Source organism: Sceloporus undulatus, chromosome 3, assembly GCF_019175285.1.
Source record: "Sceloporus undulatus isolate JIND9_A2432 ecotype Alabama chromosome 3, SceUnd_v1.1, whole genome shotgun sequence".
Taxonomy (NCBI): domain Eukaryota; kingdom Metazoa; phylum Chordata; class Lepidosauria; order Squamata; family Phrynosomatidae; genus Sceloporus; species Sceloporus undulatus.
Genome location: NC_056524.1, coordinates 209,011,677 through 209,034,756, shown reverse-complemented (window position 1 = coordinate 209,034,756; position 23,080 = coordinate 209,011,677). Strand labels below are relative to the sequence as shown.

The 23,080-nt window shown below is 42.0% G+C and overlaps 1 protein-coding gene across 3 annotated transcripts in view; it reads left to right on the top strand.

Moving 5' to 3' along the window:
* NEURL1 (neuralized E3 ubiquitin protein ligase 1) overlaps nucleotides 1–23,080 on the top strand; it is a 185,142-nt gene that overhangs the window by 149,687 nt on the left and 12,375 nt on the right. For all 3 annotated transcript variants that reach the window (XM_042461067.1, XM_042461068.1, XM_042461069.1), the window contains one exon: nucleotides 8,813–9,493. In XM_042461067.1, the coding sequence (XP_042317001.1) occupies nucleotides 8,813–9,493 (681 nt within the window). The remainder of the gene's footprint in view (nucleotides 1–8,812; nucleotides 9,494–23,080) is intronic.

Sequence of the window (23,080 nt, the reverse complement as noted above, 5' to 3'; positions counted from 1 at the left end):
TTGTAATCCCACCTCAATCCTCAGGGAGAGGCGGGAAATATAAATATATTTATTATTATTATTATTATTATTATTATTATTATTATTATTATTATTATTATTATGTTTCCAAATATTGACTTAAACTTTACAGTAAGCTTGTGAATATCATTCCTGTGAAAGGACTACTTATTCAGACAAGAGTCCATATCTGGGAATTGTTTAAATTCCTGCAGTTTACAAGAACGATGTTCTGGGCCACTTGGCTCAAATCCATGAATGTTAAACATCTGACCAGCTTTCTTTTACACAGTGAATTCTTCAAATAGTTTAAAATAGGATTGCAGAAAAGCATTTAAGCACATGTGCAAACTCCTTTTTCCATTCCTGAAATGCAGCCAAATTGGGCAAGTGGCATGAAAGGAGCATGAAAGCTCCAAACATACCCTCTGGGTTGACATTAGTTGCAAAATAAGACTCCTAAGTTATAACATTGGCATGGAAAATTCATTTCTTTGAAGTGACAGTTGGAATCCCGCTGGTGTCATCTTTTTATAAGTCATCAGAAGTGCTCACAAACATTGTGACATTCGGTGTACATATAATGAATTTGATGTCACTGTAGAATTATTGGCTTCCGGACCCAGTACAAGGTGTTGGTTATCACCTTTAAAGCCCTAAATGGCTTGGGTACAAGCTATCTCCGGGACCGCCTTCTCCCCTACAATCCTCCCCGCTCACTCCGCTCCTCTGGGAGAGGCCTACTTCAGCCACAAAAATCTAGGCTTTTGACTACCTCTCAGAGGGCATTTTCCATCGTCGCCCCCAGACTGTGGAACGGCCTGCTGGATGAGATCCATCTACTTACATCCTTAGACAGCTTTAAAAAGGCTGTTAAGATGGATCTCTTCCAGCAGGCCTTCCCGGAATAGAGAACCCGGCCTTAGAAAAACGTCTGGGAAAGATACTGCTGCTCCCACTGGTTGCTTGTTGGTATGATGTTGTTGACCTTCTGGTCAGTTTTTAACTTGTATGTTTGTTTGTTTGTTGTTGTTTTTTGTTCTGTTTTCAAATATTGCATTGAATTTAATACTTTTTTAAGGAGGGGAGGGTACCAGGGATTTTATATGTTTTGTATTTTTAACTTTGTTAGCTACCCCGATTGTTCTCAGAGGGGCGGGATACAAATAAATTTATTATTATTATTATTATTATTATTATTATTATTATTATTATTATTATTATTATTTGCACTAGAAAATATACACTCAGTCAACTAGTGCATACATTCTGCTGTAATTTACACATTTAGGCTGAAAACATGCACACATAGGATGGGGAACACTTGGCTCAGCAGCAGTATGTGTGACAGGGACTATAGGATTAATGTTGATCATAAACTGAACATGACCCAGCAGTGTGATGTTGCAGCAATGAAGGCAAATAATAGTTTAGCCTGCATTAACAGAACTGTGGTTTCCAAGAGAAAGAAAGTGATAGTCCTATTATATTCTGCACTAGTCAGGCCTCATCTGGAGTATTGTGTTCAGTTCTGGGTGCCTCATTTTAAGGAGGATATAGACAGGGTAGAGTGGGTTCCAGTGCAACTCTATGGTCAACTTTAACCAAAAGTCGCACTGCAGGATTTAGAGATTCCTAGAGAGAACACTCCACAAGGCATTTGTAGCTCCTTCAGCACAATTCAATGGTCAATGTCTGGCAGCTGTTGACCACAGAGTCGCACTGGAGGACCTAGAGAGTCATAGAGAGGTGTTCTTTCAGGTAAAAACATAGTGTTTTATTTGTTATTTCTGGTTTTTTCACATTCACAGGGGTCCTGTGCCCCTAACCCCAGCGAATGTGGAGGGACAAGATGTGTCAAGATAGCATGATCCCAGCCACCCCTGTATTGTTCCAGCCATTCCTACTAGGAAAACAATCATACCACTTAGGGACATTTGAAACAAGTCATAGTGATTTGTTTGGCAAGGATGGAGACTTCACAGAATACAACCATGAACAATAAGAGTGACATAATGTGAGTTTATATAGTACAATGTAAAAATTTGTTGCAAGAACATCTGTGAATTTGTCTTAAGATTCTTGTGTCCTTTGAAGAGCAACAGTTGCTTTATACCTTGTTCAAATGAATGCTAATCCTTGCTGCATTAGTGAGTGACTTGAGAAACTGTATCAGTGAATCAACTGAAGTATAGTTTAACACTGAAGTAGTTTTGTGATTTTGAGCAGAAACTTAGGTGGGTTACAGACCGCCGAAAAGTGGCGGCCTGCACCCGCCCCTTTCCCCGCTGTATCGGGGCCTCAGCTGCCAGACCGGCAGCCTCTGAAGCCCCGATCCGCCGCTTTGCAGGCTGCGAGGAAGCGGCAAAAGGCCGCTTCACCGCAGCCTGGAAAGGGGTGTCCTTGGGGCTTCAAGCCCCAAGGACACCCCAACGGCAGCGGGGACTCCCAGAAAGGGGCCACTCGGCCCCTTTCTGATTTGCATCGCTGGTGCAGCCTTCACACGGCTGCACCAGCGACGCAAACCAGGAAGGAGCTCCATTTCGGAGCTCCTTCCTGCTCTGCCAAAAGAGCGCATTAAGCGCCTTTGCGCGGAGCGATGGTGTCACGTCCACACTGCCTCATTTGGAGGTGGCACATTCGTGACGCCATCATGGCGGCGGCCGTGTGGAACGGCCACCGCCATTTTGTGCGTGCAGAGCGCGTACTAGGGTTAGGAGGGGTGCGGAAGCACCGCCCCTTCCTAACCCTAGTACGCGTTCCACATGTACTTTAATGGCAGCCTGTAACCTGCCAAAGATATTTAAATGTAATCCATAATTTAAATCATACACTCTGATTTAAAATTAAATAACAATCATTTGTTGGGAACCAAGATCTGTATAATGCTTTTAGAAATTGATAATTGTGTTTCTTCAGTGCCTAAATGGACTGAACTAGGGCCCTTTCCCTCTGTATAATTTTAGCATTATGATTCCACTTTAAATGGCTGGAAACCCTGGGACTTTCCATTTACAAAGCTGTATTTAGAATTCTCAGCCAGAGAGAGGCCTTCTTGTGCCTTACCAAACTATAAATGTCCCAAGATTCCACAGGATTCTGTCATGGAAATTAAAGTGGAATCATAACGCTTAATTGGCTGGGGGATGCTGGAAGTTGTAGACCAAAACAGTAAGATTTCCAGGCTCTGGTGCTGACATGTATAAATAATTCTTTGGTAGCTGAATAGAGAGTAGTTTGCTCTTCTGTGGTATTTTGACAAGAAATAAATACCATTCAGTTATGGAATATCCTTCCTCTCCTGAATCTCACAAAGTCTTTCTCAGAACTGGAATAAGAAACATTTGCTTTATTTCTGTTGACTTGCCAGAGATAGGATAGTTTGAAGAGAGTGTATTGATATTGGTGAGGTTTTATTTATTCTGTCCTAAATAGTTATTATTCAAGTCAAACTGACTTTAAAAAAATCAATTTGGGTTTTAAGCTTGTCAAACAGCATCATACAGAGACAGGACTAAGCCCAGCTTTATAAATGCAAATCCACTCTAACAAGGCAGTCATCAAGGTGCTACACCTCTAAGTCATATGCTACACTTTTAAAATAATAATATGAAAACTGACCAATAAACTGGCAGCTGGTAGAAGGAAAAAAAGAGAAAGCAGTATTTCAGAAACAAAGGTTGCAGTCCAGTCTGGAACATCTTGTGCCTCGGTTCTCCAAACTTTTCACATAATGAGCACCGAAATATGAGATATTACCTGCAGCCAAATGTTTTGGACTTGATCTCTTGGAAGCCCGAGTGAGCATGGCCAGTGGTTGGTCATTCTCAGATTGAAGGTTTAAACATCCGGAGGACAAAAAGTTGTGAACCAGATGTATATCCTATTATTTCAGAATTTTATTTTCATTCTTTCCCACTTCATAAGGTCAGAATAAGATAATAGAAGACTGTATCATCTCAGATTACATGTGAGTGATAACCTTTTATAATGTAAAAATTACTGCTAATAAAAAAACCAATATGTCAAGGACAAAGACAATATTTTAGCCTAGTAACTTTCTATTTCAGGTAGATGTTTGGATATGGTTCCCAGATTTGGATATGGTTCCTAGTTTGCAATCTAGTTGCATCTCTTTGGACCAGCTGAAGTTTTCAGTCTTCAAAAGCAGCACTACATAGAGTATGTTATGATAATTCAACTAGGATTTAACTTTGGCGGGTTACAGACTGCTGCTTTGCGGCGGTCTGCCGCCACCGCCGCTTGCTCCGCGAGGGAGCCGTAGCAGCCACACCGCGCGGCTCCTGCGCAGAGCAAAAAAGGAACTCCTCTCCCAGGAGTTTCATGTAGATGTTAAATAGCATAGGGGACAGAACTGAGCCCAGAGGTCCTCAGAGGCCAAGAGGTGGCATAGGAGTCCTTCAGTACCACCTTCTGGGTTTGCCCCTCCAGGGGCAAAACCACAGAAAACATTGGCCCCATGTCCCATCCCAGCAAGGCAACCCAGAAGGATACCATTTTGAATGGTACTGGCAGCTGTCAAGAGGACCAGTTGTCAAGAGGACCAACAGCAAGACATTCCTCCTGTCTAGCTCTCAGAGTAGGTCCCCCACCAAGGTGACCAAAGCCTCCTCTGTCTTATAGCCAGGCCTAAAATCAGGCTGAAATGAAATCTATTTCATCCAAAAACACCAGGAGCTGGGAGGCCACCACATGCTGCAGGACCTTACCTAAGCATGGAATGTTAGAAAGTGATTAATAATTATTCAAAATGGAGGGATCCAAGGAGGGCCTTAAAAAGGTAATGGTGTTATAAAGGCATCCTGCAGGCAAGCTGAACCTCTGCTTTGTTTTAGTGAGACATTGACCAATACCCACTCAGCCAGTCCTCATCTGATTTTTTAATAAGCTATAAATGGCAAAGATCTAACATAGGGATGACTGAGGGATGAAACTGCTTTGGATTGGTTGGCAGTTGTGCCTTAATGGCTCTGTTCAGGCTTCTGGTGATAGGTAGACTAATTGCTTAGGCTTAGGAATAAGTCACAGGTGTGAACATGTCTCGCAGCTGAAAAGTTTTTTGCAAGACAAATCAAAGACAGACAGCCTTCCTGTCAGCACCCACTTGTCACATGCTTTTGTAATCCTGAGGGAAGTGCTTCAATGAAACGAAAAGCTAGCCAAAAATCTTGCAAAATGTCTTGATACCTTTGAGCATTATCAGTCAGTGAGCCACAAGTTACCACTTACTCCAGTGGCTGTTGCTAGATTGTCCACTGATGTGTGCCAGTCTTAAGATAAGTTCAAACAACACCAATTTAACAAGTAAGAAAGGTAAACTATGTAGGAGTGTTATGACTTATTCTTAGGCCCAGATCTCTTCCATTTGCAGATGATGGGGATGATGAGGATAGTTTTATTTATATCCTGACTTTTCTTGGATATAAGCTGCAGCTGGGACACAAGGCAGCTTAAAATAAATAAATAAATAAATAAATAAATATTAAGACAAATACAGGAAAAAACAAGTAAAAGCATACAAAAAGTTGATGCTTTCAAAGATTTAGAAGACTGTTGTTGTTGTTGCTCTTGTTGTTGTGTGCCTTCAAGTCATTTCTGACTTACGGTGATCCTAAGGTGAATCTGTCGTGGTTTTCTTGGCAAGATTTGTTCAGAGGAGATTCGCTATTGCCTTCCCCTGAGGCTGACATGGTCATCTAGTGGGTTTACATGGCCAAGCTGGGAATTGAACCCTGGTCTCCAGAGTTGCAGTACAACACTCAAGCCATATGCCACATTAAAAAAAAAAAACAAGAATTAAAAACAGTACAGCAGACAATTAAATCCCCTTTATTATAAAACAGTTCCTCAAAGCCTGTCAGAGCAATAAAGTCTTCACCTGCTGACCATAAGGGGAAGAAAGGAGTGCAACACCTAAGAGCAGCCTCCAAGAAAGGCCCTCTTCCATGTTCTCATCAGGCATGCCTGGGAAATGGCAGGCCTCTCTCGCACCAAGATCCCAAACCATGGGCAGGTTTATGGGGATGATGGTCCTTCAGACTCTAGCTGTATTTGTTTTATAATGTTTTATAGAGTATACCTAGTATTTTGGATGGTGCCTGTAACCAGTGAAGTTTTTGTAAGAAAGAAGTTACAGTTTCCCCGTAACCAGCTCTAATCAACAGCCTGTCTGCAGTTCTTTGTTTCTGAACATTTTTCAAAGGAAGCCCCATGCTGAACATGTTACAGTAATCCAAATGTTCTTATGACATGTGTGACTGTGTCAAGATCATCAGGAACAGCTGCATTTAGCACATTAGTTTTTACTAGTGTGCAAATGCACTCCTAGATACCCCAGAACACATCTGGGCTCAAGGCTCTATCCAAGATTATGCCCAAACTTGCAAACCAGCATCTTCAGGAGGTTTGCACAGATTGAATAGCAGCTGATCAGGACCACTACTGTTTTGTCTAGATTAAGCCTCAGTTTGTTTATTCTTATCCAGTCAATTGATTTAGAACCAAAGCAGGTCCCTTGGATTTATGTGGGAAGGAGAAATAAGATGAGTGTCATCGACCCAATGGTGGCAGTCCCAGTGACAACCTCTCCAAGTGGTTTCATGTGTATGTTAAATAGCATGGGAAATAGAACAGAACCTAGAGAGACTCCACAGGTCAATGGGTCAGGAATTCCCAAGCACCACTCTCATAAGCCCTAGATCATGGTGATCTTAAGAAAAATGAAGGACCATGACTATGGATTATTTGTGCTATTAGCATATTGCTGAGCTAGCAACAGAGGGACATCCTTGCAATTTAATGTGTGTGTGTGTGTGCACCTTTAAGTCACCATGAATTTCAATTTAATACTGACTGTTTAAACAGATGTTCCTACATGAGGAGTCTTACCTGGAATTGAGAGAGGATAAAAAAAAAGGGGGGGTCTGTCTGTGCTTTTATTTAAGTTCTGTTAGAACCAGTGATCAACCACAAGTAAGGCCTAGTCGTTTTCTCACCTTTCAATGGATTTGCATCATCATAACTCTTTTACTGGATTGTGATAATCATAGAATCATAGAGTTGGAAGAGACCGCAAGGGCCATCTAGTCCAACCCCCTGCCATGCAGGAAATCCAATTCAAAGCAACCCCAACAGATGGCCATCCAGCCTCTGTTTAAGACCTCCAGGGAAAGAGACTCCACTACACTCTGAGGGAGTTTGTTCCACTGTCGAACAGCCCTTACTGTCAAGAAGTTCCTCCTGATGTTGAGGTGGAATCTCTTTTCCTGTCACTTGCATCCATTGCTCCGGGTCCTAGTCTCTGGAGCAGCTGAAAACAAGTCAGCTCCCTGCTCAGTATGACATCCCTTCAAGTATTTAAACAGGGCTATCATATCACCTCTTAACCTTCTCTTCTCCAGGCTAAACATCCCCAGCTCCTTAAGGCGTTCCTCATAGAACATGGTTTCCAGACCTTTCGCCATTTTAGTCACCCTCCTTTGGACACGTTCCAGTTTTTCAACATCCTTTTTAAATTGTGGTGCCCAGAACTGGACACAATATTCCGTTGCATTGGCCTTTTTAGCTGCCACGTCACACTGTTGACTCATGTTCAACTTGTGGTCTACTTGGACTCCTAGATCCCTTTCACATGTAGTCTCATTCAGCCAGGTGTTCCTTATCCTATATCTGTGCATTTTATTTTTCTGCCCTAAGTGCAGTACCTTATTTTTTCTGTGTTGAATTTCATTTTGTTAGATTTGGCCCAGCTTTCTAGTCTTTCAAAAATTTATACATGGCTATCATGTCACTTCTGTTTTTTAAAAATGTAATCTTTATTGAATAATATCAGATAATACAAAATTAAAATTCAAACACTATCCAAAATGATGTCTTCAGTTTGTAATATCATTTTCATGACCTCCTTCTAGACCTGTATTTGTAAAAAGTACATATTGTAACATCAATGTCCCTTTATAATTTTTTTGTATTTTTCTTCAAAGTACTATATATGAATAATAGTGTAAAAATAAACTGTGATCATTCTCTTTCTTGTAATTATAATTTAGCTGTAGCTCCTCAATACTCGTGCTCCTTGTTCTAATACAATGTTTTTTCTACTTCTCAGCTCTTTATATCCAATAATGTCACTTCTTAACCTTCACTTCTCCGGGCTAAAGATACCTTCCTCTGGACATATACTAGTACACGTATAGTATTAAGTTCTTATTTTAACCCGCTTAGCAACATCCTCCTGAATCTGTAGTTAGATGAGACACTAGAGTTATCAGGATGAGAATTCTAAATGCCCCTCCTTCAAATGCAAATCCCAAGATTCCATATGAAGTTGCTATGGTAGGTATAGTGGAATCATGTAGTGTCAAAGCAGCCTAAATACAGTGTGCCTTTGGTATCTGCTGGGGTTTGGTTCACGGAATCCACATGGATACCAAAATCCGTGGATGTTCAAGTCTCATTAAATACAATGGCATAGCAAAATGGTGTTCCTTATATTAAAATCTCAAAATCAAGGTTTGCTTTTTGGAATTTATATATTTGTAAAATATTTTGAAGCTATGTATGGTTGAATCTGTGGACAAAAAAAATTCCATGGATATGGAGGTTCTTTCCTGAATAATGCCTGAAATAAATTATTTTACAGAAATTATCTCAAATCCATTGACATCACATAAAAGTAAAATATATTGTTGACCTTGTATTTCTCACAGGCCAAGTAATCTTTCCAATCAAAGTAATATCTCCAGTTCCTTATCCTTGTGTGATTTTCTCCCTCTCTTGTTCTGGTTCGCAGATAGTGAAATTATCCCTCCTGATTGTCTCCGTCCAAGATCCTTCACAGCTATCCGTCGGCCTTCATTGCGCAGAGAAACTGAGGACACCCGTCTTTCTGTGAGCCTTTGTGATCTCAACCTCCAGGAGGAGAACTTCCATGTCATGGCTGCCATGTGTCCTATCCCACAGAACTCCCTCAACTCTCAACATTCCCACCTCCTCCCATCCCAGCTTGAAAGTGACCTCCGCTTTCATCAGCTCAGGGGAGCCCATATTAAAATCCTGGATGACCAGACTGTGGCCCGTTTGGAGCATGCTCGCGAAGAGAGAACTTTGGTCTTCACCAGCAGGCCCCTTAGAATCAACGAGACAATATTTGTCAAAATTAATAAATCAAACACCTCACGTACTGGAACGCTCTCTTATGGGGTGACCACTTGTGATCCTAGCACTCTGAGGCCCAGTGATCTTCCATATAATCCTGAGTCTTTGGTCGATCGAAAAGAGTTCTGGGCTGTTTGTAGAGTGTTGGTGCCTCTGCAGAGTGGAGACATTTTGGGATTCATGGTGAATTCAGAAGGGGAACTGCATTTGAGCCACAATGGGGCAAATGCTGGCATGCAGGTGTGTGTGGACTGTTCCCAGCCACTGTGGATGTTCTTCGGTTTACATGGAGCAGTGATGCAAATACGTGTCCTGGGTATGTTTACCTCTTCCCACTTGTACAGTGTTATTGACATGAATGCACTGGTATGTGTAGTTATTGGAGACACCAGAATATAGTTCTGTGGGGGAGCAAAGAAAGGGAACTATAGGTTCTGATGCAATTTCTGTCACTTGTATACTAAATATTGGGTGGAAGAAGGAGGAGAAAGTGCTGTATATACTCATTCATATTGTTTTGCTTTTACAAAAAATCAACTTAAAAAAACCTTGGTCGACTTATACATAAATCAATACTGGAATAGGGACCCAGCATGAAGGCAGTTACAAAAGGGAGAGATGAAAAGTGTCACTTGGGATGAAAGCAGCATTCCCATCCTATTACCCCTCTCTTGCCCAAACAAGAGAAATAAAGGCAGCCTCCATCTGTATCTTCTTTTTCAGGTTAAGTGGATTCAGCAGCAACAGTCCAAAGAGAGGCAGTGGTAGTCATTTTAAACATGGAGATGTTGTACTGTATAAGCTTCCTGAGGTTTGGCAGTATCTCTTCAGAAAGGCTTATAATTTATTTATTTATTTATTTATTTATTTAAGGTATTTAATACAGTACAATAGCCACCACAGTCTATCTTTGGGCTTCGTTGCTGCTAAACCTACTTGAGTGGAAAAAGCAGGTGGAGAAAGAGGGAGGATTGTCTTTTTTTTTCCTTCCAAAGCAGCTTCTCACCTCTGCCTCTTGTTGGTTTCTTTGCACTGGGTCCTTAATACAGTCAGCCCTCGGTATCTGTGAGAGATTTGTTCCGGACCCCCCCCCCCGCAGATACCAAAATCTGCGGATGCTTGAGCTTGTTTTCCCCAATGGTGGCATGTGCATGAGGCTGCCGGATGAGGGATGGGTGGGTGGGCTTGGGGGGGGGGGTCAATGCAGGAATCGCACCGGGCTGACAGGGGGTCAGTGGCAGGTTTGGGGAGAGGGAGACCTGAACTCTCTGCTTCTCTCCGGGTGACAGTGCACTGTGGAACCCACTTGCCTGCTCCTCCTTGTTCTCCAGTAGCAGCTGCTGTGGTGGTGGTGGTGAGCTCCAGGGCCACCCTTCTGGCAGAGGGCTCCTTGGAAGAAAGAAGGAAGGAAGGCAGCCCTCCCTGTAGCCCTTGCTAGCACCCCTGCCTCCCTCCTCTGCCTCCTCCCAGTATCTTCAATTGAGGCTGGACTCCTTGCTTTCTGGCAGGAGGCGGAGGGGGTTTGCTAAGGGAAGCGGGAGTGGTGGTGGTGAGGGTGGCTGGCAGGGCTGACATCCTTCCTTCTTCCTTCCTCCCTTCCAAGGAGCCCTCTGCCAGGAGGGGAACCCAGGAGGTCACTGCTGGTGCCAGAGTGCAAGGAAGAGCAAGTGGTTTCCAGTGAAGACCATTGCCTGGTGGCAAGCAGAGAAGTCGGGGCTTCCTCTCCCCACACCTGCCACTGCCCTCCCATCAGCCGGGTGGGAGTCCTGCATTGCCCCCCCCAGCCCATCCACTCACCCATTTGTCCCTAATGGTGGCACAGCCTCACGCACACACTGCCATTAGGAACAATGTGGGCTTGCTGTCCGCAGATACTCAAACCCACAGAGGCAAGTCTGTGGATACTGAGGGTAGACTATAGAAGTAGGTTGCTTTCCTTGCTTTCTCCTGCCCCCTCTTTGTTTCAGGCCACAAGCTCATTCTTTTTTCTCATTTATATTCCTTTCATAAGAAATATAACATTTTCAGGTTAGCAATGCCATTTACACTCCCCTCAACTGTAACCCCTCAAACAAACAGATCCTCTTTTTCTATGTTCCCTCTATGCATTTTTAAAAGGAAAGGAAATGATTTCTTTGTTACATGCCCCTAGGTTTTACCATTGACGTGTCCATGGGTCATACCAAAATCCATAATTTCATCCCTAAAACTTGCCCTCAACTTAAACATGAGATCAGTTTATACATGCATATATATGGTATGTTTGCTCAAGTAGCTCTAGTTCTGGCCAGGTCTTCCCATTGGGACTGCTTATGATACTTTATAAGTGAGAAGAAGGTAAGTAACTATTATTTACTACAGGTGAGAGGTAGACCGTTTTTTTCCCCACTCTGTGCAATGGAACAGACTGAAAGGAAGTTGTATCACTGACTTCTTGTATATAAAACTTTCCGTCAAAATAAATATTCTTCTAACATTAGGATGTTACATATATAAACAAGCAAAAGTCAAGACTGCTTACTCTGGACTGCATCATGCTTATAGTCTTACAAGTATGATGGAGGTACATGCATTGACTCACATGATACATTTTGAGGTAAGCATCCTTCAACTGGAGGTATCATGATATAACTGGGAGTAAACAATCTTCACTTCTTTTTGCATTACTGTGAACAGCAGACTTTTAAAGTAATCAAGCCATGCAATTTTAGGGGCTCTCCAGACCGCACATCTTTATGTGGCAACATCCATACAGGATGTGAATGCATGATGCAAGTGTGGCACAATGTCCACACCTCCAGGCTCAGCGCTTGCATCTTGGACGTGTCACAGTGCACCAATGGTGTACTGGTGATGTCGTCCCCATGTGCCAAAAAGAACCCAGAAAAAACAGGTTCCTTTTCTGTCGCGGCAAAGAGACGCAGAGACAGGAATGGGGGTGCACAAGCTTAGCTGGCCAGGTCTTGGCCAGCCCTTTTATTGACATCATGTTTACATTATCCCATTGTTCGTCCCAAAGGCAATTTGTGAAATCAGTGACCAATATGTACTTAGGATAATTCCAATTAGCAAAGGAAGCAGGATGTGTAAACTGGCTCAGCTGAATCAACATGGGCTTATCTAATTATGGATAAAGCATTGTCACCCTGAAGGAGGGTCGTAATCCTGTGGTCTGCCAGCAGGATTACCACACCTCAATCTTGGTAAACATTGCTATCCTGGGGAGGGGTCGCATCCTCGGGGCTTGCCAGAGAATGCTACACTTCTGGTGCGTGTGGACAACGTCACCAGTATGCCATTGGTGCACTGTGATGCGTCCAAGATGCAAACGTGGAGCCTGGAGGTGCGGACATGGTGCCGCACTTGCATCATGCATTCACACCCTGTATGGACGGTGCCACGTAAAGATGGCGCTGCCCATACGTGTTAGGGTTCTGGAGTGTGCGGATGCTGCTCGCCCCTGAACCCTATAATTGGCCCCAGGCCACTGCAAAGCAGTGGTCTGTTCTGGGCCTTAGATATATTTCATTGATGTTCCTGATAATGGCTTATTATAATAGCTTTTCTAAATGACATGAATTTCTGAAAGTGGTTACTTGATCTGAGAAATCTAGTTTTCATTCCCATATATACTTATCTATAAATCTAAAAAATTATGCCCAAAAATTGACCCAAAATCCCAGCTCAACTTATTTACAGGCCATTATCGTGATGTTATAGCAGCTCTTTCAGATTTCCCCATGCTGTGTGGAGAGGAGTTTATTTCTCTCTGGAGCCAAGCAGAAAGTCCTGGGTGATTGATTGATTGATTGATTGACTGATATTCCTATTTGTTTAACAGTCCTCTCCCGCCTACGTGTCTGGCTGAAACGAAAGCTGAAACGATGAAGCAAAAAGCATCAATTAGAGTCTCTCTTGCCATACACATACAGTGTGCCCACATCATATGCGGCTTTCAGCATACGCCCATAAGGAGTAATGGGGCGTGTGCCCATGGCGTGCATGCCACTGTGCTGCTGCATACATGAGCCCCATTCATTTCAATGGGGCTCAAGCATGTACGGAATTTGCTTTACTCAGGGGAGTCCAGAATGGATCCCCCGCGTAAAGCAAGGGCACACTGTACATACACACACTGAAGGAGCCTCTAAATTTTACCTTTGACCTATCCATGGGTCATGGCAAAAATCCATAATTTTGGTCCCAAAACCTGACTTCGATTTGTATATGAGGTCAACTTATAGTTGAGTTTAGACAGTATTTTCTAGCTTCTTACAAGACTTAATAATTTTATTCCAGGAAGCTGGAAGTTGCTCATATTAGCTCTCATTTGGAGAACTGACTAGAATGTTCAAATTCACCCTGCTCCTCTCTTCCACAAACACATCCCAAATTATTCTTCCACCAAAATCAGGTCCAGCACGATCATCCTGTTCATTAGTGCTTTCTCTGAAATTACTAGAAATCCACTACATAACAATCTACAGTGGAACCTCGCCATACACGCGCGCGCCATACGCGGCCTTGAGCATATGCGCTCAAGCCGCGGCGTGCGCGCAGGGTGGAAGGGGCGGCGCGTCCCATTCAATTGAATGGGCGCGCGCGCCTGTTGCACCCTGCGCGTGCCTGCGCCGCCGCGCACAAGCCCCATTGTTTACAATGGGGCTCGAGCATAGGCGGAAATTGCCATATGCGGTGGGATCCGGAACGAATCCCCCGCGTATGGTGAGGTTCCACTGTATAATAAAAGTTGTTTTGTAGGTTATTTGTATAATCTACAGTAGTTTACATTATTGTTCATAAAATATATAAAACAAAGTGCATATAGCTTTGGGAAAGCATTTCCAGTGTGGTGTAGTGGTTTTAGTGTTGGACTATGACTCTGGAGAACAGAGTTTGAATCCCTGCTCGAGCATAAAAAACCACCGAGTGACCTTGGGCAAGTCGCACTCTCTTAGGCCCAGAAGATAGAAATGGCAACCCCCCTCTGAAGAAACTTGCCAAGAAAACACTGTGATAGGTTCAACTTAGGTTTACCATAAGTAAAAAATGACTTGGAGGCACACTACAACAACCTGTGTGGCCACTTTGTAAATTGGTAGCTCCCAATTTGGCCATGAAACCCACTGGGTGACCTTGGGCAAGCCTCAGGGGAAGGAAATGGCAAGCCTTCTCTGAACAAATACTGTAATGAAAACCCCATGATAGGTTTGCCTTAGGGTAACCACAAGTCAGAAATGACTTGAAAGCACACAACAACAACAACAACAACAAGAAAATGAAAAGGTTCAGTGGTGAGGTGTGGCTGCAGGAGGGGGGAGTTATCTTGCTAAGGTCTAGCGCTTTTAAAAAAAAGATTCTGGGATTCTGAGGAAGCCAAATTGTACATGAGATTCATTGTAGATTCTGGACTACAGAATGCATACACTGTACAAATTCCCGATACAGCTAGAAGAATTCTGTTACAGTGATATCCTGTAGATTAATCATTGCCAGGTGACAGCTGCACTCATCACCAGGGAAGCCTTGTTCCTTTTAAAACCCAACACCTTCCTCTTGCTTGCAACAATGGTGCTTTCTTGGGAAAATGCCATTAATCCACAGTTGAAAAAGAATCCACCCCACGAGAGGAGCTTGGCAAATGCAAACCACGACTGCACATAAAAGTGCCTAATGGGTCTCTTCCTTTATCTAGCATATTCTCTCAAGGATGCCCCCGAGTTTTATGAGCCATGTTTTTAATTTTCTTTTATGGAAAATGGACTCATTAAAGAGACAGAAATTTAGCAGACCCATCTTTTCAGGCACTTTGCTGCCTAAACTATTCAGAAAACTGTAGGGCAGATGGCACTTTGGTAGAAATCTGTTTAGCAGTAGCTTCTTTGAGGTTTCTGGTATATGTCTAAATATTTTTTTAATGCCTTCAGCACATCTTTGAAAGGCATCAGGCGTGTTAAATGCTGTGTGATTCCTCCCATCAGGCTCACTTGTGAGTGAGGCATACATTAGTAATGTTAATTGGTAGGCCGTTCCCAAGGGGATTAATCAACACTGTTAAAAGTTTTGTGCATTGACATTACATAGTGCCCTGAATAGGTTTTTCTTTGTAGCATCATTTAAAAATGAAATCATTGTGAATTGAAGTATGCCCAGTTACAATCTCAGGGAACAATCTCTATGGAAGAGATTGAAGAAATTTAGTGGCAACCTTGCTGAATTTTTCACTTTCATCCCCAAAGTCTTAAGTAGTATGCCAGACTTTTAAAACAGCAATAAGGGACATTCATGATCTGCTAGGTTGATAATCAGGAAGTAGCTATTAAGTTTGTGTTCTACCTATATACCAAATGAAAGTATTGCTTTCAGTTAACATTAACATGTTTTTTCTCTGTCAAATTTAACATATTGTCAAAATTCAATACGTTGAATACTGAATTCAATATTCAGGTCCATTGAGGACTGTGAGTCTTGGGGATGCTTCATTCATGGGATTGCCAGAGACTGAAGTCAACTTGAGGGCAGATAGCTACAACAATAACATTCATAAATTACATGGTGCACCAATTTCTTTATGAAAGGCCTGAACAGGATTTATTGGCATCTTGTTCAGTCAAAATAAAAGAAAAAGCTTCTAGTCCTCACATAGAAAATGTACTTTATAATAAGGAACACCTATAAAGGATGGGCTTTCTGGCTCTCTATAATAAGGGATACCTGACAGTTCATTATAGTGCATTCTTTCTGGCCTTCAAGGGATGCCTGGCAACCCCATCTCTTAAGTCCTACTAAGAATGCTTTTTAGTAGAAGATAGGAGGTAAAAGAGAGCTACTTTAAAACTGATTGTATTTTCCATAGTGGTGTTCTTGTATTCAGAAATGAATTTCAGTTTTTACTTGTGAAAGTCTTTTAAGTCAATGGCATTGAAATCACCACAGGGAAAGAATCACATTAGCACTCCAAGATTATGGAATCTGGTCTCATGCCTGCAGTCTTATCTGTTCAAGAGGTTTTGGAGGTGATATTTTTACCTTGGTTAGTCCTTTCCTTGCTGCTAATCTCTGATCATATTGGTGTCTAGTTCTTCTCTCCCCCTAGATAACCTCTGTTGCCTCAAGAAAATGACTTTAAACCAGATGTAGCTTTTGGCAACAAGTGGCATTTAACTATATTTCCAGTTTAATTGCCACGGGAGCATCTTGTAGAATCCTGGGATTTAATGTTGGTGGGTCCTAGTAACTCTCTGGCTGAGAATTCAAAATACTTCTCCCTGAAATACCCCAGGATGTTGCTGTTCCTATTAAAGTAGAACTGGAATAATAGTGATATTACTGTGTAATAGACTGGTAGCTTTGACAGGTCCAAAAGCCAGTGTCTGTGGGGATCCTCTATGACCTGCACAGACTGCAACCCCCTCCCCCCCCCAAAAAAAAAAGACCAGGGAAAAAAGAAAACTGGAAGTAAAAAAAAACTGGTATTTTTTTTCCAGTTTGGAAGTGATATGTTACAAGTAGTACAGTTATCTGTAAACAGTTACTTTAGAGGCAGTGAGGATGTAGCAAAGCCACTTTTTTTTTTTAAAAAAAGACCTAAATGAGTAAGAGCAGCATTACTTAACTAACAAGGAACAGGATCTGCTTATTTTCAAAAGCTGTTTTTAAAGGGCATTTAATAACTGAGCTATAGGATTCTAGTCATCTAGTGTGAAAGGGCCCCTGGTATAGTTTAAGGTAAGATTATTTTCTGTTTTATTTTCTAGGAAGCATGCATAGCACCAATCTCAGTTGGGACCAGAGCATATCATGAAGATTAAATTCCTCTCCCAATTCAAGGGCTAAAAAAGCACACAAGCCAAAATTATGGGTGCATCATTCCCATTTCAGCACACATTCGATCCTCATTGCACTGATTTCGTTCCCATTGGAATTCATGTGATCGATTTTTTCAGGGAAAACCCAAATCAGTGATGGATAAACCAGTCTAAAAAGGGTGCACATTTTTAGAAGTTTTTCTTGTGCCTCCTGAGTCTGATTCGGGGCAAATGAATGGGAATGACAAGGGTGTCTGATTCGGTAACTTGGGGATGGGAGGAGCAGTGTTCAAAAGGCTGGCCTGGGGGGTGTCACCCACTTTGTTTCTTTCCTGCATTACCAGTGCCATTTCCTCCCGTTCGCATAGCCTTTTCCCCGGTGGAGTGGAAAGCAGGGTGAGGTGATTGCATGTGTAGACAAATTAATTTTTTTAAAAAATTAAGCTTTTGATCGCCTAGGCGCTCTGTCGGGTGTCCAAACATAGCAAATTGCTACATTGACCTCCAAATACGGTAAACACATTACGCCCCCTTCAGCCTCCCCCCTGCTCCACATACATAGATCGACGTGTGAGGAGTCCCATTGAACACCATTTTTAACTATTATTTTTTCTTTTTTTTACATGCCTGCTTGATCGCCCCCCAAACAACCCAGGGAGCAATGGGGGAGGCAAAGGGACTTGGGGGGATGGAGACTCCCTTTCCCCTTTCCCAGAGGCACTCTGGGAAGACACAGGAGAGCCTGGGAGGCAAAAGGACTTGGGGGGAATAGAGGCTCCCTTTCCCCTTTCCCAGAGGAGAAAAGCGCCTAAGCGCATGATTGGTTCCAGAAGGGCAATGGGAATGGGGAGCAAAAAAGTCAGCTTCAAATGACAACCAAGATAATTTAAATGGGAACGAGAACATGGGTCAAAAAACCCCGAGTCCGTTTGCCCCCTTTCGTAATGGGAATGAGGGAGCAGATTCAAATATGACTCAGGAAAAAAATCCGAGTCAGAATTGCAGCAATATAAGCCGCTTTTTTTGCCCATTGGGAATGGGCCCTTTCTTTCTTTCTTTCTTTCTCAGCTAAAATAAAGATATTTAGGTCTTCTTCACATACTTGATTGGTCCCATTCCAGTTCAGGGCAACACACTGAAAGTAAACCAGAAAAAGAATATAGGCCACATGCTATGCATTTACCAGAAAGGGATTTTAAACTGCATGCTAATATAGTCTATAGTTTAGGTCATAAAGAGAGGGGAGACATCAGTGTCCTGCAGATAACTTGAAAATGTACATGTTGTGCATGGTGAAATTCATGGTTCATTCATGGTCATCTGTACTCTAAAATTTTGCTGGTAACAAGTGATGAGTGACTTTTCTTCTTCAGAACTGGAAAGCCTCTACCAGTCAGACCACACAGAACAGGCCTAGGGGACCCAAGAGTAGCCACCACTACAAGCACACAGCTTTGCTGTATGTGGGTACACTCTAGAGTGACTTGTCCCATATACCCTCATTTCATTTTGGGAGGAGAAAATAATCCATGCTTCACTTTCCCACTTTTCCTCAAGCTGCTCCTCTCTTCACGAGGTTATTGGCAAAGAGAGTAAAAATCCACAGGCATGACTACTGGGTTGGGCTGATTGAGTGTAACAAAAATGATGTGAAGTTACAGCCAAGGGACATTCATGTTGCACATAAACTTTATATTCTCTCTCTCTCTACAAGAATAGAGATTATTAGGCTTCAGCCAAGGGACATTCATGTTGCTCTAGACTAATCGAATGTTAGCAATAAGTGATATATATTAGCGCCCTTATTTTAGCACACTTTTGGCTGTGTGTGTGGAATAAACTGGATACAGGAAAATTTACTGTTCTCTCTGAATTATTACCGGTATGTGCCCCTGAGGTAAAATAAAGCTTACCTATTTCTTGCACATAGAGAATATATTTCTCTTCCTAGTTATAAGAGTGATAGAATAGTCTAAGCTTTCTGAGAACAGCCAGCTTTGTGCTTGCAGCAAAATGTGTTGTACAGTTCATTGCATAATGGCTAGATTTTCCCATTTCTTTCCCATCTACCTTTACATAGATTTCAATATTTCTTAAACTCAGAAAGAATGGACTAAGGTGGCTTTCCTCTTGAAGTGATGACCTTTATCTGGTGCATTTAAATCATATACCATCCAACATTTTGCAGATGAAGACTGAGGCACATGTGGCCAAGAACCATCAGAGTGTGGTTAAGATGGTAAAAGTTATTAATGAGGAAGAATGCACATGCTAGAAGCAGCTACAGCTTCTCTCACCACTTTTGAGTTACATTAGTGCAAACTGTTTGTGCACATTGAACACAGTTTGCAGCAGTTGAAGTAAGCTGAAGGCAAAGGGAGAAAGTGGGAGGAGAAGAGAGGAACTGGGACATTTTAAAAGTAGTTAAAATAGCAGGAACAGATTATTAATTGGGACTGTCTCTGCCTAGTCATGACAGTTGGAATGTATGGAGTCACAACAGCCAAACCTATCAAGATATTAACATGTAGTGTGCAGCTGATCTTTGTTATGCATACTTGAGTATGTGAGATCCTAACCTAAATTAGGACTTCTGTATGTCTGTGAGAGAGACTTAAATGTTAATCTCCCTATTGCTTATTTTCCTAAATTTATCCTCCTCTCCCAGGAGCTAGGGGGTAGGTGAGGAACAAGTAGGCTTTCCCCTACTCTTAGGTGTGTAGAAGAACTGTTTGATCTTGCACACTTATCTATGAGTAAAAAAGAAAAAGAGGTCAGCAGCACACCTTGATTGTCTTTGGAATCTTAACTTTTGGGACAGAAAAATCTAAGGTAAAATGACTAAAATATTTCAAGTCTCCTACTCAGGCATACAGTGTGCATACTTGTATGTTACCCATACACCCAACCATATAAAATTAGTAACAGCTGCTCCTTGTTGTGAGTCTTGATGCCAAGGATTTGGAAGATGTTGCCACAACATCTTTAGCAATGCATGAGATAGGTCATTCAGTGACACATCCTCTTTATACAGAGTATAATACAATATGATGCAAGGTGGAAGCCAGCAACATGTAAGGTCCCTTGAGGTGCACCATGAGTAATAATGAATAAGCATGGATTCATTTATTAAATACCAAAAGACATACAAGAGAACTGATACAGATATTCTTTGGGAAAAACTAAAATGTAAAACTTTAAGATGAGAAGTATCTTGGAGGCAATACAGCTTCACAAAGTGTCTTTTTAAAAAAATTAAACTGTCACCAGCACTATGCCGTTTTGACAGCAGTGACATTCTCATTCCCCACTATTGCTGGGTACCATTTTTCATTGTTTTCTCACACAAAAGATGCTATTGTGAAATTTCAAGGTTTGTTTCTCTTCCCGCAGGATATATAACCCCCGTTCACTGCAAATAGCCATGCCTACCTTTCACTTTTCACATGCTTTCCATGCCAGGATGTGGCATATATGAGCAGCTTCTGACTCCAGCACTCTGGCAGAATATACCATTGAGACTTGCCCTGCCTTGCCATTTAGAAAGAGTCTGGGTCCATTATCCCCCATATTAGTTTGCCCGTATTTCCACAACATGGCTACATTATGTCACTCTGTACTATTGTTTATTTCCCAGAATGTCCCTAAAATTAAAATAGAGGCTCTTTGGTGAAACTGCCTAGAGCTGCCTGGCACTGCTGGCACAACTTAACACTAGGTAAGATGGTATTTGTCTCTTGCACAGAGAGACACCTATGCTATTCCTAGCTGATGAATTTATACCAAATATATGAGAAGAAGGTTTTTGTTTTGTACACTTTGAGCTGCTGTTTAATCTCTCTCTCTTTCTTTGTTATGTGTATATTAACTATGATGAGGTCTGTTCCCTTGCTAGGCTGTTTACAGTATACAGTTCCTTTCATCTAAATAGATTTGGGCTGGGGAAGAAGGCAAGGGCATCTTTCGAACATTCAGCTAATGGTCACTGGGGCAAACAGAAGACTGTGGTGCTTACGCAGGACTGCAATAGGCCCATAATGCAAATGGTGGTGAGAGAATGAGAATGTCTCAAAGGTGTTTTGAAGCAGTAAGCCAGATCCCTAAGAGGGATCTAAAGCACCCCAGACCGAACTGAGCTGAGCTGACCATAACTGTATTCACCTCCATCCCATGCCAAAATGTCAATAGTTATCAAAATGATGCATTTCTTATTTTCCAAAGATATCTTCCAGCAAGGATTAGGATAGTCAGACTGCCTTCCATAGCCTTAGGTATCAACAACAAGACCCAACATGGATGGACTGCTTTTGTCCAATGTTCCAGTACACTGAAGGTGTATTGGCTTTTTAATGTGCCATCACGTAAGACATCACTGTCAATCTCTCCACATTTTTTTGGATGTTTCCTAATACTTTGCTTCATCAGCAAGATTAGTTTTTCTGAGTCAGGGAGTTGTGGGGGGGGGGTTATCTTGAGGACCAAAGATAGGTTACTGGAGTATAGTAATCAAACAGTTTGCCCATTACACAACACACACACACACTTTTTGAGCTGTGGTAGTTTTTCAGTGGTACTTGGAACCAATTTGCTCTGGCCCTTGTTTGGTTTGGCCTTCATTAATAAATAACTACCCTCACACAACATTCCTTCCATATTGCTCTCTGATCCCATATTGGCCCTGTTAGGAATTCATTCACTCCTCCAGCTATTTGCAATGTTGGGAAAGACCAAACCCCAGGTTGGATTATCAGTAATGTCACTGAAGTAATTTGATAGAGGACAATCTTGGTTTTCAAGAAAAACAGATGGTTTAATTTGCTTTACTATGGGAGCATTCAACTTAATTGCTCCTTTTCTTACTGAATTTGTACTCTGAGGCTTAGACTACCCATAACTGATCAAGAACCATTCCTTCATACACAATCTCACATAAATTCTCTCTCTCTCTCCCTCCCCCCCCCCACACACATTTGTAATAATGTGATGCCATCAAGATGTCAAGAGAGAAATGTTCCTACAAAGGAAGAGGTGCAGATCTCTCCCCCAACACCTCCCCCCCATTTCTTGTCTTGCTTCAAAGGGAACATTCAACCTATTACATTCTATTCTCTCTCTCTCTCTCTCTCTCTCACTCACTCTCAGTCCCCTTCCCTTCCCTCTCTCTTTGGTGCACTAGGATTGGAAGCTAAGCAAGTTCAGCCCTGGTTAGTAATGTATGGGAGACTGCCAATGAAAATCAGATGCTGTGGGCTATATTTCAATTGAAGGAACTTGTAAAGCCATGTATTCCTTGCCTAAGAAAACCCAATTAAATTCATGGGGGTCACTATAATTCAACAGGTAGCATGAAGGCACATGCATACAAGGTTGCATAACCTTGCAAACATAGGCCAGAATCATGTATGGGTTACATCTGTGTAAGCAGACATACACATGTGGGAATTAGAACTGGTCAGCTTCATAATGTCTGTATCAAGTAGAGGGCTGTTATGTTTCTATGCAGCAGAGTTGGCAAAGTGCATTGTGCACTAATGTGCATCAGACAGTCTTGCTAGTGCCCTGCTATGCATCTTCACAATTCACTTATAGTATATTTTAGTGCAAAGGCACCAGATCCTGAATGATCTTGGAAGCTGAGCAGGGTCAGCCCTGGTTAGTATTTGGATGGGAGCACCAATGAATACCAGGTGCTATATGCTATATTTCAGAAGAAGAAACAGGCAGCACCGCCTCTGAATATTCCTTTCCTAAGAAAATCCTATGAAATTCATGGAGTTTACCTTAAGGTATCCATGTGTTCACACATGAACGCACTGCTACTTAGCTAACTATAGGTAAAGTTACGTTAAATAAAAAGTGATATTGGAGTCCAGTGATACTTTTTAGCCAAAATGTTTTTATTTGTATTTTTAGTTATTATCCCTTGTACATTCTCTCAAGAGCATTGGTAGGATGAGAGGTGATAGACAAATACATTAAAGAAGAGACAAAATAAAATCAGTTTCTAGTGCATGAGAAAGCCCTGGTGCTAGCTGGGAATGAATGCACCTCCCATACCAACCACCTTCGATACAAAAATCAAACTTCTCCCTGCT